The following is a 16,124-nucleotide window of genomic DNA, read 5'->3' as shown; positions in this document are numbered from 1 at the left end:
ATTACTCATTAATATTTGACAAAATATTATCCACAGATGCTTTGTAAATTAAAAGGAAAGCATTACGTTTGTCTTAAGTGATGAATTGTCCATTCTCCATTTTGAATATGGATGCCATCATGAACTTGCAAATATTAGTAGTGTTCTCTGATATACATTTAACACATATTTCCCCATTTTCAGTGGGCCCATGTCTAGTAAATTTTATCTGAAAATTACCAATTTGTACAAGGAGATAATCTTTCTCAGTTATTTACACTTGTAGATATTACAGAACTAGGAGAGAATTCTCAGTCTGCACACAGATTTACTTTGAGAACCAACACTCTCCAGTTTATGTCTTTGCCAGTACATATGTGGATCTGCTCTGACAGTCCACATACATTTTTATTTATTCACTTAAGTTCCTCTACACTGAAGTAATTTTGCTTTTGACTCCTAACAGTGACAAGTAGTACTGTTAAAAGCAGGGGAAGGTTTTTTCTTTTCCTGAGTGGACTACTAAGGAAAAACTTGGTAGAAACCTGCTAGGATTAGAACCACTCTGAGAGGAAAAATTACATACCATTATTGCATTTGTAGGAGTCCTTCCTCTTCTCCCAGTCTACAAAACAAGATTTTATAAAGCAAATGTTATTGCTCTCTGAGGAAGCAAAACCACTGTCAATCACAGGAAGGTGTATACACCTAACTCTTTCCACTCTAAGTGATTTTTGGCAGCTTAAGTCCCTGTTTAGTACTGACTCAATCTCTCAGTAAGCCTAGTCTCAGAATAGTGGCAGACTCAGTCTTTAAAAACTGAACAGAATTAGAACATATATATGTATCTGCACATACGAAAGGGAGGTAGGTAAAGCAGGAGGATGAAGACAAACCTATATAGATAATTTGCCCTTGTTGTACGTCCCATCATTTTCCATCTGTATTTAAAAAAATATCTGTACAACAGGCAGAAGCGTGTCAGTACAAGGAACTGCATCTTCCTTTAGTGGCATCTTGGCAAATATATCCAAATCAGACCTAACGTTCTATAAGGCCATCCAGAACCAGTAGCACCCAAAAAAGACTTCTGGTGGGTGGTCAAAAGTGCTTTGTGTTTTTTTCCCCCCACTGTTTCTCCTTGTTAAACAAACACTCCCACCAAGAATTTAAAAGTAGCAGTGTTCCAGAGAGTGTCATAATGTTTTATAAGAATATTGAGTGTGTCATTACTGTTTAGCTGATCTCAAATCCTTGTTTAGCCTATGGAAATAACATTAGCTTTCAAAAACATTTTCTTTACTTTAAATGAAACCTGATAGCTTTGATAATTTAAGGCCAAAAGGAGATAAATCAAAGTTGCATTTGTCTATAGACTCATGAAGTAGTGATATCTGATATACTTGCATTTTGGAGAATGTTAAGATCTGGAATTATATTATATTAAACATTGTGAACTGCAATGTATTGCTTACACACCTTTTACTAACGGTCCCCAAATTGACTCAAAACAAAAAAAAAAAGGTTTTGTTTCCTAACACTCTCCAAATATTTTGCCAGTCTAGAAAAGAATCTTTCATTCAGCAGTCACTGGATGCTGGTAACTCATTTGACAGGAATTACTGAACAACAATGGACTTCAAATGCAAAGAATTCTGAGTAAAGAAAAAGGTTATATCACAAGATACCTAATCCAAATATTCTGGCACACAGAAATTACTGAAGTACAATTTAGAGCAAATAAAACCAGAGACAGCTTGAGCTCAGCATGACTACATATGTTACAGATACTAGAAGAACACCCAGGTGTTATTGTTACACTTCTATTTGACTGAACAGCTGATATCTTTGTATATTTAATAGCCATGAAAGGTGCCACTTGTCTGGCTAAAGAATCCACTGTTACATCTGGTTTACAGGTGTTCATCCTATAGAAAAAATTCAGCCTCAGTCATACAGTTATGAAAATAACTGCCAAATCATAAGCCAAATATAAAGCAATATATTATGTCTTCCAGAAAAAGTCAAGAGACCATAAAGTGATCACAATTATCAACAAAAAGGTATGAGCCCTGTAGTCTCTATCCTCAATCACCAGCCATTTTACAGTTGAATAGTGCAAGAAGATTATCCAAAATTGTACAATCCATTAAGAGTAAACTGTCATTTAGAAACCATAATGGACCTGAATATGCTTGAAAAGTAAATAAAACTCCCCACTGCCACTTAATATATTTATTTATTTTATCCCTCACTTCATGTGAAACCATTGTGAGAGAATCCAAAAGCAGTAAGAAATCACTACAAAAGAGCTGGGTCTCTTCAGCTTGGAGGAGACTGCAGGGTGACCTCATTAATGTTTATAAATATATGAAGGGCAAAGTTTTGGGAGGACTGAGCCAGGCTCTTCTCAGTGATGTCCAACGACAGGACAAGTGGCAACGGGTGCAAGCTGGAGCATAGGAGGTTCCATGGACACATAAGGAAAAGCTTTTTCAATGTGAGGGTGACGGAGCACTGGAACAGGCTGCCCAGAGAGGTTGTGGAGCCTCCTTCTCCAGAGACATTCAAAACCCACCTGGACGTGTTCCTGTGTGACCTGGTCTAGATGACCCTGCTCTGGCAGGGGGGTTGGACTAGATGATCTTTCAAGGTCCCTTCCAAACCCTAACATTCTGTGATTGCTTGTAGTGCTAAATGGGTTTCCAGATACAGAAAGGATGGAATCACCATCAGGTACTAAAGTATGATCAGTTCCTCAGGCAGCAGTATTTTTGCTGGTTCAAATCTATTATTCCTTCAAAAAAGTCCCAAATCAATAATTTTCAGAGGACCACTACCTGGGTATCAAAAAAGCACCTCTAAAATGCTGATGAGATACCCAAAAGTCAAGGATGGACAAATCCAAAGAGTTAGAATTAGATTCACTGTGGGCCTACCATTCTGAATGTTCATTAAGCTTATTTCAGACTTTTATGAAGTCACCAAAATAGCTGTTAACAATAAATCATGAGTTTTGCTAGCATTCCCTGTTGTGAGGAGAACAAGTACAGTATGTTGACCAGTGAAAAACAGGGTTGTTGACAGAGAGTCCCTGTACTTATTCTGGGACACATTTCCCCAGGTTAAATGTTCAATAATACTTTCAACATGGTAATCAAAGAGTTGTTATATAATGCCCTTCTGCCAGCACAGATCACCTAGAAATTAAGCTTTTACTCTGACATGTAAAATAAAATCAAGAAGAGATGACGTATGAAATGCATCCTTCTCTCAAAGTACAGACGGTTGAGGGTTTTGCTGCCTTGTACATGTGAAGAGAAAAATACAGTAACGGCAAAGATGGACAGAGCTTGGAATGCAAATGTGACACTTGTCTTGGGGGAAGGCAGAGGCCTGAGCATAAGACTGTTCAAGAAACAGCACATCCTGCATGGCACCTACAGATCTAGGCTGCGGCTTAACACTACATTGTAACCACCCCCTGAAGTAAAGCAGAGGCTGACAGAGGCTAATCCATAAAGTGGAAAGGAAGAGCATGGACAAATTATTATTAGCCTTTGTATGTGAACATTAGAATAATACTGATTTTCTCTGCCTGAAATAATTCTGGATGAGGCTTTACTTCCCTTACCCTTTTTCCACACAGCTTCTCAAAAAAGAAAGAAATAAAAGCAGAATGACAGATCAAAGATTCAATACTTCCCATAGGGGAGGGAAAAGAAGAAAAGAAAAAGAAAGGGAATTAAGATGAAACCTAGCTACGTATTTACTTAAACACACTCTGCTCCTGTGATTGACAGTGATGTTGCCACGCGGAGTCTTTCACACTTCTACCACATCACGGGAAGTAGCACAGTCATGGCTACCACACCAAGTCTTGCAGCATGGGAGAAGATGGAACGTACAACAGTGGTTGAATCTTTAAAATTTGACCTTGGTCTGCTTTAAAGACAACTATGGTTTTCCTCTCTATTTTAAATTGGTATTAAAGCTAATAGAACAGCATTGTTTTATTACTAAAATTTTAGGTGCAAAAAATCCAAATGTTCCACTAGAAAACAGAAAACGAATACTAAAGCAATACAACAAGCAGAAATACATTCAATACTGTAATACTGTGTTTCATGAAGAGTTTTTAAGTTTTGTTATAATCCCTCAGTATGTGTGGGAAGGCTGTTTGGTAAAACTCTCATACCTGATTAAGTTAATGTGATTATTGAAACCTCTGCTAAGGCTTCGGGCAGGCATTTGGTCCAACCAGAGCACAGGTTGGTCAGGGTCAGCTATCCTGCAAAGGATATTAATATTGTCACACATTTCACTCCATGTAATATTTTCAAATTGAGCATTGTTCACACACAGAGTAATTTCAGGCAAAAGCTGGAATTCAGAGATCACACACACACACACACACACACACACCACTTTTTATTTAAATGCATATAGAAATTTCTTAAAGAAAAAACCCAACTCATAGTATTTTATGCTGTAGGTACTTGAAGCCAGTAATTTTTGTTAGCCTAAACAGCTATATACCCCTCTATGGTCTTTCACAGCTTTGCCTCAACTACAAAATGCTATTCCCAACTCTTAGCCTCTTTTAACAAAGAAGAAAAATGGAGTATTTTCAGAAGTACATTCCCTGTATCTACACCATCCTCTTCCTTTATCAGAACACTTTCTAGTTATAGAGTGGGAGCAAGCGTTTGTCTCATCTGTGACTTCATTATTACAACCAGTGTAAGGCTTGTTCTCTCTGTCCTTTTACCATTACCTTCGCCATTTCACAGCAATATCAAACATATCTCTCCACTGCATCAGTCTGGTTTTGCCATTCATCCGAACTTTAGAGTTTGCCCAAGTCCGCTGTACAGCTTGCATCACTTCTAGAGTGGCCAATCCCATTGCTGGGGGTGAGGGAGGAGGAGAGAGGTACAAACAAAAAACAGAAACAGAAAAATCAATTTGAGCCAAATATTCGGGTTTGTACACAAAAGAAAACTGAAGAAGAAAAGTGACATATTTACAAGAAAAGAATTGCTAACATAATAAAATCTGGGAGATCACGAGCCCAATTAGGTCATGAAACTGCTGACATAGTATTTTAATTTTAAACTTTTTATCTGATCTGAAAGGAACAGAGCATAATACTAATTGGCAGATAACAAAGGTACAGTGTTAAACCAGCACCACATTGATTTCCCCCCCCCCCCCCAAATTTATGGTATACCTCTATGTATTCTTTTATTTGGAAGAAATCCTGGTGTCTCATACTGCATCATGGAACCCAGGTGATCTGCTGCACATATGAGTTCTTGCACATCAGGCTTATAGCTTTCAAAATTCTGAAACAACACATCTCTTACAGAAAAGAAAAACATGCATCAGACATAGGTAGGCAACAAAAATCCTGAAGCTTGTAAAATACAATGTTTGTCTTCTAATCACTACAATTTCTGTGACAAACACTCGAAAGCAACATAACGAGCACTTGTTCCTCCTCCCACCCTACACTGTACACTGCAGTTACACTCAATATCACAAATGAGACCTTGGTCTTACACTATTCAGTGGTAGACAATATTACTGTCACAACCTTCAGACATGCTCATAACAAGTGGTACCAAATAAAGTTCACAGACAATACATTATCCTTCAGTGTTACACTCACCCTAAGGAACTTTAACACTAAGTAAGAAAAGAACATGTAGAAACCAGAAACCTTATTCCATAACTTCTCATATAATTGTGTAAAAGTTTACTACGCTAAAAAAGGTGCATTGTTTTCATACAGACAAAAGGCCATAAATTTTTAACTCTGCAATTTTATTTTTTTTTTTTACACAGATGCACAAACATGTATCTAGAAACTAGTTTACAGAATGAGAAACTGCTATCTTTCCTTCACCTACATATTTTTGGATCCTATTCTAATAAATCCCCTGCTTTGCTGACTGAAATCACTCTCCTCCTAAATACTGGTTACCTAAATTACTCCCAATAATTTTTCCTAGAGAAACCCAGCTGCCATTAAAATGGATCTATTAAGTATCTAGGAAATCACACATATAACAAAATAAAAACTAAACACACAAGAAGGAACTGTAATAACAATACTACATAATGCTACACTGAACATTACAAACTTAATCAATTCCCTAATTCAAGAAAAAAGAAATAGAATAAGCAATAAGACCATACAATATGAAACAGTACATGATTACTGATTATATGAAGACAGAGATGAAGAAAATGACCACAGATCTAATTCTTCTTCTTGTACGAGCTAAACCAACTCAAATCTCTATGATTTTGAAAACGATTTCCACACTCAGTGAATTTCCACTTTCTCATAGTGTTAAACATTTATTAAAATATGCTCTAACAATGACTTGGTATAGCACTTTAAAAAGTCAAACTGAAAAAAAGCCACAACTGGCATAGGTGTAAAAATAAATTAATTACTCACTTTATATGTGGCTGTAACCCTGGCTGTTCTTCATAGTTTTCTATAAGAAAGGGAAGATTTTTGGCCCAGTGGTCCTTGAAATTTCCAGGAAGATCCATATCAACATTATACTCTGTCAGAGGAGTATCCAAATGTGCATGCAAGTATCTAGAATACTCTGGAGGAAAGAAATAAAATGAAATACTGTTTGCACAATCAGCCAATTCCTGTAATTACCAACAAAAATCAGATTATGTTTGTCAGTTATCCAACATGACTTATTAAAGTCATTACTTTTAAATAATTTAATTTTGCCATTTGCTAGTTTCCCAGACAGAAATAAGTTTATTTCAACTAAGTATTGCAAAACTCTTCACTATTACACAGAGATGTATATTTAATTTGTGGTCTTAGTTTAGCCACATGAACAAGTAAGAACCAGTGTACAGATTTTTAAACATACACAGCAGTGCTCAGGAGAAGGTACAAAAGGCCATAACTACGAGCGTGCTTGTGCTTTCAGGGTTCTTCAAAGAAAATTTAGGGGGGAAAAAAAAGGGAAAAACAAAACAATTCTAACTTACCTCGGAGGTATTTAACTTTCAGATATTCTGGGCTGGCCTTCTGACCTGGTAGTGGATCATTTAACATAACTTTAGTCTGAGCTTTTATACCTTCATAAAACTGTCCCATCGCAACGTGGCTGAGCCCTTTCATGTATTGGCATACTTCGTTGTATGGTTCTAGCTGTAGACATCTCTAGGAGATTGAAGGAAAAAAGCACCCAAAAATCAAAGCAGAGAATAAGTATCATTGAATAAATTCTTTGTCAGAAGCCTGTATGAAAAGATTTACTGATTATTAAGATCTGCTTACATCACAATTTTCTTTAAAATGATGCTGAGCACTTATATTGTTAGTGAATGTAAAATATTTCCAGCTTCACAGAAGGGCAGGTGAGAAAGGAACCACTAGTGCAAATATGCTTTTTGTCATACTTGAATTGTTATGAAAATAGATCACATTTCTCTAATGTGATAACTTTCAACATTAGTTGAATGAAATTAGACAAAACATACTCCTGGCAATATTAGTAACAAGTCATTTTTTGCTTGTTCAGCATACATATTGCGCCATTTCTTCCATAAATATCTTCACTAGCTCTTGTATTTGTAAACTTCACTCTGTTAGTCAACTATTCACTGCATGTAAAACGTGTAGCAGATACATATTTTAATTTTTTAATGATATGTTGTCATTCTTCAATTGACCAATTACATGTCTTTAGAAGAGTATTTCCATCTTAAAAGCTGAGATATCTTTTCAATTACACCAGTATTAACAAATTGTGGTATAGAAGGCGAATACATAATTGCACAGAAAGCATTCCACACACGTATTCAGGAACGGATGCAATTGTTTCCACACCTCATTTCATTCCTTGTTCTAAGGATATGGACATACAACTAACACAGACCTTTAGCGTTCTGTCTACAAAACGAGACTGTTATTTAATGACAGCGGAGAGGGACAAGATTATGCTTACCCATGGAACCATGCACATTTTTTTTTACAAGCTCAATGAACTGCAACATATTCCAAGTTTTTCAAAAGAAAAAAAATACCTCTGAAAAAATTAGAGAGATATTGGAACTTTATATGCTTATTGTAAGCTTAAAAATACAGAGAAGGCTCATTTCTTCATCTATCATGTGAAAAAATTTTAACCCAAACTAAAATATCAGCAAGAACACATTTACTAGCTTTAAAAAAAAAACAAAAAACAGAAAACATTTAAATCAGAGCTTGGTTTTAGAAAGTCATAAAACAGTTAGAGGAAGTATCTTAGATTTAGGAAAATGACATTTTTCATTAAAAATAATAGGGTTTTATGTAACGTTAAGGCAGGCTGCTCAAAAAAATAACTGTAGTTCAGGTGCACATCACATTCTGAATTAAAAACTTTGACATTTATTCATTTTATTGCATTTGTTGAATACTAGTTCCTGTTAAACTATTTTCGTTTTATTTGGGGTCTGCTTACCTTAAAATTCTTTAGTGCTTCATCTAAGCTACCATGATGATAAAGCATCATTCCTTTGAGCTGTAGTGTCTGAACGTGATTTTGATTTAGCAGCAAAGCCTTCTGAAAGCTCTCTGTCGCAGCATCAAAGTTGCCAAGTTCTCTAGGTGATCCCATAAAAAGCGGCAAGTGAATAATATAAAAGGTAACAGTAAAAAATGAAATTACTTGTTTAAAAAGCTGTTTTAACACATCCAAAGACGAACACAGTACCAATGGAAAACTTCTTTAACAAAGGCAGTAATTCTGCAACTATTATTCAGTGGTAATAACAGTTTTTCACTCCCAGAAATGCGTACTCTGAAATACAACCATAGAAGACCACAAATTTTCACAATCCTCAGTGGACATAAACCATAAAACCCCAGAACTACAGTATTTCTTCAGAAACTAAAAGAAACAAAGTTTCCACAGCAAGAATTCTTGGATAAATGTCCAAATTTGTGACAGATCTTTTAACTTCTAAACATAAACATATTTAAAAAAATACAATAACTATTTAAATGGTGAATAAGGAAGCATTTGGCGTTTGAAAGCTGAAACTAACTGAAAACACATTAACTGGAATTGCTCCATACACAGGATAACTTTTAATAAAAATAGCAAACAGAAACTATAATGAAAACTTAAAATAGAATGAATGAAAATGAAAAATTGAAATATGAAAATATGTCAAAAAACGAAAATAATGAAAAATTAAAATAGAAGTTGTATGCAATTTTTCTTCAGTTTAATCCAATACACTGATTTTAAGATCATGAAATTCTTTCCACATCAAATTATATTAGATGGAATTAATCCAAACAAGCAATGTTAGAAAGATCAAGATTTACTAAATACGGTTGCCAAAAGGAATTTTTAGACAGAATAGCAATTAACCACAGCTTCAAATAAATGCACAAACACTGGAGTCACTGTATTTGAATCAAGAATCAATAGGTAAAATGCTATAACTCATATTATATAGAAAGACAAATCAGACTAAGAATTGTCTATTTCCACTATAAAAAGAATTCCTTAAAAGGCATGTTTTAAAGCATTGTATTCAAAACTTATCTGATGCAGAAGAAAGCATTAACTTAAAATATAAGATTTTAGAACACAAGAATTTGGCATCTGAAGTTAAGGTCCCTGGTGAAATGAGATTACTTCTTCCTGTTTTAAGACCTGAGTGTTCATGGTTACAAAATTTAGATTTATAGCTGGACATCAGTTAGTGTCCTCACTTAGTAACCATATTCTATTCAGTTTCTGGCCCTCTCTAACTGCTGAGCATTTATAAAAGTCAACAATAATCAAGCTTTGCACATTGGGTTTTTTTAAAAGAAAATAAAATCCTTCCTCTATTTTGTTCCAAAAGATCAGAGAATTTTTGGAGGCAGGGGCCAGTGAAATGGAGTAAAAGCCACAAATCTAAGGTAATTAGGAATACTCCAGTTGAGTAACTCTCTTGTTTTGTAAAACAACAATGTGATGCAAAATTAAATATTTTAAGGCTTGCTTTTTTCTCTCCTTCAAAACAAAACTTATTCAGATTAAGCTTTCTTGGGCACAGCTGATGACCTGGAGAGGGAATCTCACATACAAAAAAAAAAAAAACAAAACCAAAAAGTTAAAGCATTTATTGGAAACACAAGAAGGCAAATGGCTCTCCTCAAGGCTGAATTGCTGACTATTATTTAGCATCTTGAAAATACTTACACACCACAATAATTTGTAACAGAAAAACTCAAGAGGAAGTGAGTGATTCTACAGTAAGTTCACAATTTAAATGCTGTGGTAAATAAGACAGAAGTCCACAAAGCAAAAAAATAACAATAAAAAATTGCCACTGTCTTGAGGTAATATTGCATGGTTTGTATGCCAAAGGATGCATACAGCTTAAAGAGCAAGCACGCAATCGTGCAATGCTTGCACATCAACCCTACCCAATTTAATCCTTGCTACACAAAACCCATTTACGTTTCAGCAGCATCTATGCTGTATATCAGTGCTCTGCAAAAAAAATCCAGAAATGTAAAAGAGGAAATAAAAAGGTAATAAATAAAGAGACAGAGCAGGTTCCAAAAAACTACAATGGGTAGAAATACTCAGTTGCTGACTGTGTTATGTTCTTGTATCATTATATACAAGCTACATCTACTTTTCTCCTTAGAAATTATCTGCAGACCATCTTTAAAGCAATAAATTTTATTCAACTACAAATTAAATTTTATTTTTAATGTAAATTAATGAAAAAGTGACTAGCAACCCTAGTAAATAGAGATTGTGTTTACAGTAAAAATAGCCTAAACAGGAATTAGATAAATTCTCAGAACTGTAAGTCTCTTTGGTGAGAGATAACTGATATAAGATCCAGTTGTTGTATGCAGTTTTTCATATATTTAAGCAGCATATTAATCAACAGTTTGTATTAAACATTTCCACCACTTAAAAATCATACCTAAAATACATCTTACTGAAAACTGCTATTTACCTAATCTTTGAGTCTGTCAGACTCTCAGACTCAAAGAGCTACTAGAGACTGAACATAAAAAAAATACAAAGTAAATCTAGAAATTATGTATATTGACATATGCTGACATAGTCACACTGGCTGGAAGAGCTACCAAATAAACAAATTTGTAGTTCTGTAACAAACACACAAAAAATAAAGAGCGCCATTTAAAGCACACCATCAGATAGAAAACTGATTTCAAAACTGTTTCTGAATGCAATTACCTGTAGGCTTGCCCTAGACTTTTATACGCATCTATGAAGTCTGCTTTCTGTCTCAGAGCTTCTTTGAACGACTCAATGGCTTCCTACGGGAAAAGCAACAACAGAATTTGTCACTTCTTGCCTTCATTTTAGTATCCTCAGAAGTTACTAGCCATGGATTTGCACTTATTCATGAAAATATTTGGAAGAAACAAAAGAAGGCATAAATTTATTACAAAATCTATAGAGTAATAATCATATAAATTCTTTACAGTAATGACCAACTTAGGTGGAATTCCTTTGTCTCATACGCTATGGGAATGAGTGATTCTTCTAGTATTTTAACATAATTTGTAGATTAAAACCCTTCAGAGTTTGCTGCTAAAACTCAGTCTGGTCCCCAAGGCAAAGCAGTCTCCCCTTATAGTGTTACTTTTTCATTCATATTACACCTCTTGATTTTTACAGTCCAAGACTCTGCCTTTCATTAGTCTGTTGCACAGTCAGCAAACACTCTCTCAAGGGATTACAGAGTAAATGGTAATCATCACACAATAGCCTGTACAGCTAATCTGAGGAATACAATGTATTAAAAACAAAATAGCTAAAAATAATTTTATACATACGTTCAAAGAAATCTTCCTTTTCAAAGGATTCGATTAAAAAGTCAGGCTTTTAAACTGGATTGGCTAGATAAATTGGTGTCAATTACAGAGACAACTATATAACGAAGGAATGTCTGAAAACCATCTTAAAGTCTATAGTGCAAGGCATTAAATGCTGTAAGGAAAGAGTCATTTGAATCTTTAGTTAATTTATAGATTCTTATTTAGAAAAATTATCAAATACATTCTGAGCACTATGACATGCACAAAGTATCTACTGAACAAAAAATATAAAATAATCACCTGCCACTGCTGATAAGCTCATGTCCTCTAGACAAAGTTTAACTCCAAGAAGGTTATTCCCAAAAGCAACAGTGTATTTTCAGACAAAAAAAAAAAATTAACATTCTCCCACCTTCATCCCAAATCTCAGTTTTCAGCAAGTCTGGTAAAACCTAACAAATGATATGTATAGCCTTCCTTTAAGAAGCAGCCTGAACCTGACTGGAAGCTAGGGTATACCTGCAGAGTATAACATTTCAAGGAGCAACTATGTCCCCTCAATTTAGATAAGAGCATTTCAGAATCAACATATAACTGAAATACACATACACAGATGCAGGGTTCTCCGTCAGCAACGTCCTTGATTACCTTCTAGCTCATTTGATAAAGAATTTTAAATTATTTTTCTCTTCATCTCTTTTCACAAAACCTAGGAAGTATCCATTCTATTGAAAGAAATTTTGAATAAAACCATAGAGATATTAGCAGTGGTGCCAAATACAAACATCTTTCAAAGCACTCCATAAACATATTAGTTATCACTGATTTATCAAGATTCAGCAAGACCAGAAGTATTTACATGTCATACTATGAAGCATTACAGTCAGCAGTGGCACCTTTTCTTACTGCTTGCACTCTTTTGCCTTAAAAAGTGTTCCTTACATGAGAGAAAATATGTGATACTTAAGTAGAAATATATGATATTTCTAATAGTATATAAAAGTAACTTCAAAGAGAGTGCATTGTACTACATAAACTATTATTAAATATAGCTTTACCTTCAAAAGTCCTCTGTGGAAAAAGGTTAAGCCTTTATAAAGCATAGCTATAGGCTGATTTTTGTTCAGTTCCAATGAGTGCTGAAAATCTTCATGGGCTGTTGCATAATCCTGTGATAAAACAGATTACGTATTAGAGACAACACCATATGAATATAGAAATATACATATTTTTATTTTCATCAAAATTAACTACATAATTTTGTTTAATATATTATTTCCGTCTCACGGATAATCTGCAACAATTGACAACTGCTAGTCAGAATATCAAATGAGGAATATACAATACACTTCCAATCTTACATCAAGTGCTATATAAAACAGAGCAAAGTGGAAAAACATCTGCAGAGCAAGTGAAATCAGAAGAATAAAGCGGGGAAATCAGCCATTTAACGTTCACACAGTCTTTGAAGATAAAGTCACTTGTTTCACATTAAAGTGCAAGAACAACACACACATATTACACAGCAAAAATAGGATGTTAGCATTTTTGTAGGGTTTTTATGCTTGCTGTGTAGAATGGATTTTTTTTTTTTCCCCAGGGTATATGGCAGTTACTGCCTTGGCCAAAACAGCTTTCCTTTTCAGTCTGACACACTACTTATATGGAGCTGTAGGTTGTAAATTAAGTTTATCCTCAAGCACCCAAAACAATCTGAGAATGTGCCCGCAATGTATTTGCACTCTGATTCTCCACATTAAGTTGATATGCAGAGGGAATACTTGAAGAATACCTCTGAAGTGTCAAAAAATCAACTATAAGAAAATCAGGGCTTTTGCCATTATTTTGGTTTTTAAAGTAGACAGGAAATAAACTCTTGAACAAAAGTAACAACTGGCACAAACAACAGCGACAAAAATCCACAACCAAAACCAAACAGGATCCCCAAAATCTACTAACCTCAGATATGAAGTATAGAGTACCTCTGTGCCTGTAGAGTCGTGCTGATGGTTGTAGCTGAATAGCTTTGGTGAGATCTGATAACGCTTCACTGATTCGTCCTAGAGGGGACAATATCTAAGAATATAAAAGCATAGTTCAGACCCAACAGGCTGAAAAGATTGTTTAAGCAATACGATGATTATTCTTTTCCATGTTCAGCGGTAACAGAATAAACTTTATTTGTTAGTACAGGATGGAGTTCTACAAATTTCAGAACTTACTGCTTTTAAGCCTATCAAGGGAAAACCTAAATGCATTTTTCTCAAAGAAAATTGCAGACATCTAGTATTCAAAACCACTCCTCCAAGTCAGCCAAAGCAAAATACTCTCTTCCAAGTTACTTCAACACGATCAACTGAAAATTACTTTCAAACTTTTTTGACAAAATATAACCCCCCGTGCAGAATGGTTTGTTTTCTGAATTATTTCAATGTCTTTCACATATTAAAATCAAGATTAAAAAAAGTATTTAAAAATATTAAAACCAAGAAAATTGTGAATTACAATTCCATATTACAGCAGTTATTATACAGTATGCTGAACTTAATATTCTTTGTCTACAAAGCTGCTTCTTGAAACCCTTTTGTAATTTAATTGGCAAAACAAAGCACAATTTTCAAAACTAAAAACATGTGTATATATAATATTTAACATATATGCCTGAACATAAACCCAAACCATTTGATTAAAAACTCATTCTTCATGAGTCCCACCTAATCCTAGCAATACATTTACTAAGGTGACACTAAGTGCAAACAATGAAGTTGGAGTGATATTTTAATTCACTATATTAAAAAAAACAAAACCAAAAACCACACACAAAACCAAACCTGAACCACACATGATCTTGCTATAGCATGCCAAAACCTAAAGACTTAAACACAATATATGCTATTCTATTGGCTATAGTAACTCCATATGCTGTACATTTCATTTTAAAAATAAACACTCCACAAATTACACTGTTTGAGAACAAATACATATGTTTTAAAAGAAAGGAGGACTGTTCAGAGAAAGACACAGTAAAAGCTTCAGTCAGGGAATAAACACTTGAAAACACTGTATAACAGCAACTTCTCCAAAAATCTGAAAATAGATTAAAACAACTCACTTCTGCTCGCTGTTCAAACACTTCAGGATGATCTGGTTCTAGACTAACCACTCTACTGAGCTCAAACAGAGCAAGTTCAGCATTTTTCATATCCTGAAAGAGAGAACACCAAGGTAAACAACTGTGCATTCTTAGAGTAATATATTCTGAAGACTGAAGAACAACTAAATTGATGAAGTTTTTGAAAGTGTTATCAGTTTACACAAAAAGCCCTTCACAGTTTGCTATGAACATTAAGGTGCAGCATTCTACAAACAGCTAAAAAAAAAAAAGCCCAGTTTTCCTCAAATTGTAGGCTGGGTTATTTAACTGAGAAAAAAAAAAAACCCACACTGGTTATATAGCAAGTTCTGTATTAAATTTCATCAATCTTTTTCTTTTTTTTTCAAGACAAAGAAATTTTGCATGTGCTTAATATCATCCTTTGTGTCTTGAAAGTGTCACTCACAGAAACTTTTTGAAGTGAAGCTGTTCAACATCAAACTGAACTGAGAATAACTGGGGTGTTACAAACATACAAGATCCTTTCAGCACCACTAATGAATTATTGTAAGTAATTTAACTCTGAATTTTTTTAAAAAACAAATTAAAGTCAGTAAATATATCAAGAGGAGCAATATAAAGCCTACTGGATTGCAAGAGCTGACAATGTTTCCAAGCTACAACAAAAGACTTTTGTTTCCAAATACAGACTAGATGTGAGGACAGATCCAGTGAGACTTCAGAAATCTGCCTCTCAGAGGCAAGATACAGCCTGTTATCTTATTTGTAATTCTTTCAAGTGGCTGTGGCTCCCAACCTTACCATCTACCATGAGCAATTGTATCTATATTCTCCTTTGGCACCCTTGCTTCATGTGCTTTACTTCCAGTCCCACAAAGCAAAAGCACCCACGGCTCTCATGATACAGAGCACCTGTCAAGGGATGGACCACTATAGTAGGACAGCACAGACTCTGGCATGTACCTATCAGGTTCTAATCAGTTTAGCTCCTCCTGTTACAGGCTGCCTTATACTTTGGTTACAAATAATTTAGATATTAATTTAAATAATTATCTACTCACATGTAATCCTTTTTTTCCATATGCTATCCCTCGTCCATAAATTGCACTAACCAGATCTGGTTCCTCCTGTTAAGATTAAAAATACCAAAATCAGTTGTGGTTGTTGCGGGGAGGGGAGGGGTTCTTG

At 34.7% G+C, this 16,124-nt stretch overlaps 1 protein-coding gene across 1 annotated transcript in view; it reads right to left on the bottom strand.

Moving 5' to 3' along the window:
• TTC13 (tetratricopeptide repeat domain 13) overlaps positions 1–16,124 on the bottom strand; it is a 40,563-nt gene that overhangs the window by 11,903 nt on the left and 12,536 nt on the right. Inside the window, exons 5-15 of the mRNA XM_054393903.1 lie at positions 15,998–16,063; positions 14,934–15,026; positions 13,781–13,897; positions 12,880–12,990; positions 11,235–11,317; positions 8,475–8,616; positions 7,015–7,189; positions 6,452–6,608; positions 5,213–5,343; positions 4,757–4,889; positions 4,178–4,270 (exon numbers count right to left, since the gene is read on the bottom strand). Of these exons, the coding sequence (XP_054249878.1) occupies positions 4,178–4,270; positions 4,757–4,889; positions 5,213–5,343; positions 6,452–6,608; positions 7,015–7,189; positions 8,475–8,616; positions 11,235–11,317; positions 12,880–12,990; positions 13,781–13,897; positions 14,934–15,026; positions 15,998–16,063 (1,301 nt within the window). The remainder of the gene's footprint in view (positions 1–4,177; positions 4,271–4,756; positions 4,890–5,212; positions 5,344–6,451; positions 6,609–7,014; positions 7,190–8,474; positions 8,617–11,234; positions 11,318–12,879; positions 12,991–13,780; positions 13,898–14,933; positions 15,027–15,997; positions 16,064–16,124) is intronic.

The sequence above is a fragment of the Indicator indicator genome, chromosome 2, assembly GCF_027791375.1.
Source record: "Indicator indicator isolate 239-I01 chromosome 2, UM_Iind_1.1, whole genome shotgun sequence".
In the NCBI taxonomy this organism is placed as follows: Eukaryota; Metazoa; Chordata; class Aves; order Piciformes; family Indicatoridae; genus Indicator; species Indicator indicator.
Note: the sequence above shows the minus strand (reverse complement) of the source record. Positions and strands in the feature narration are given on the sequence as shown.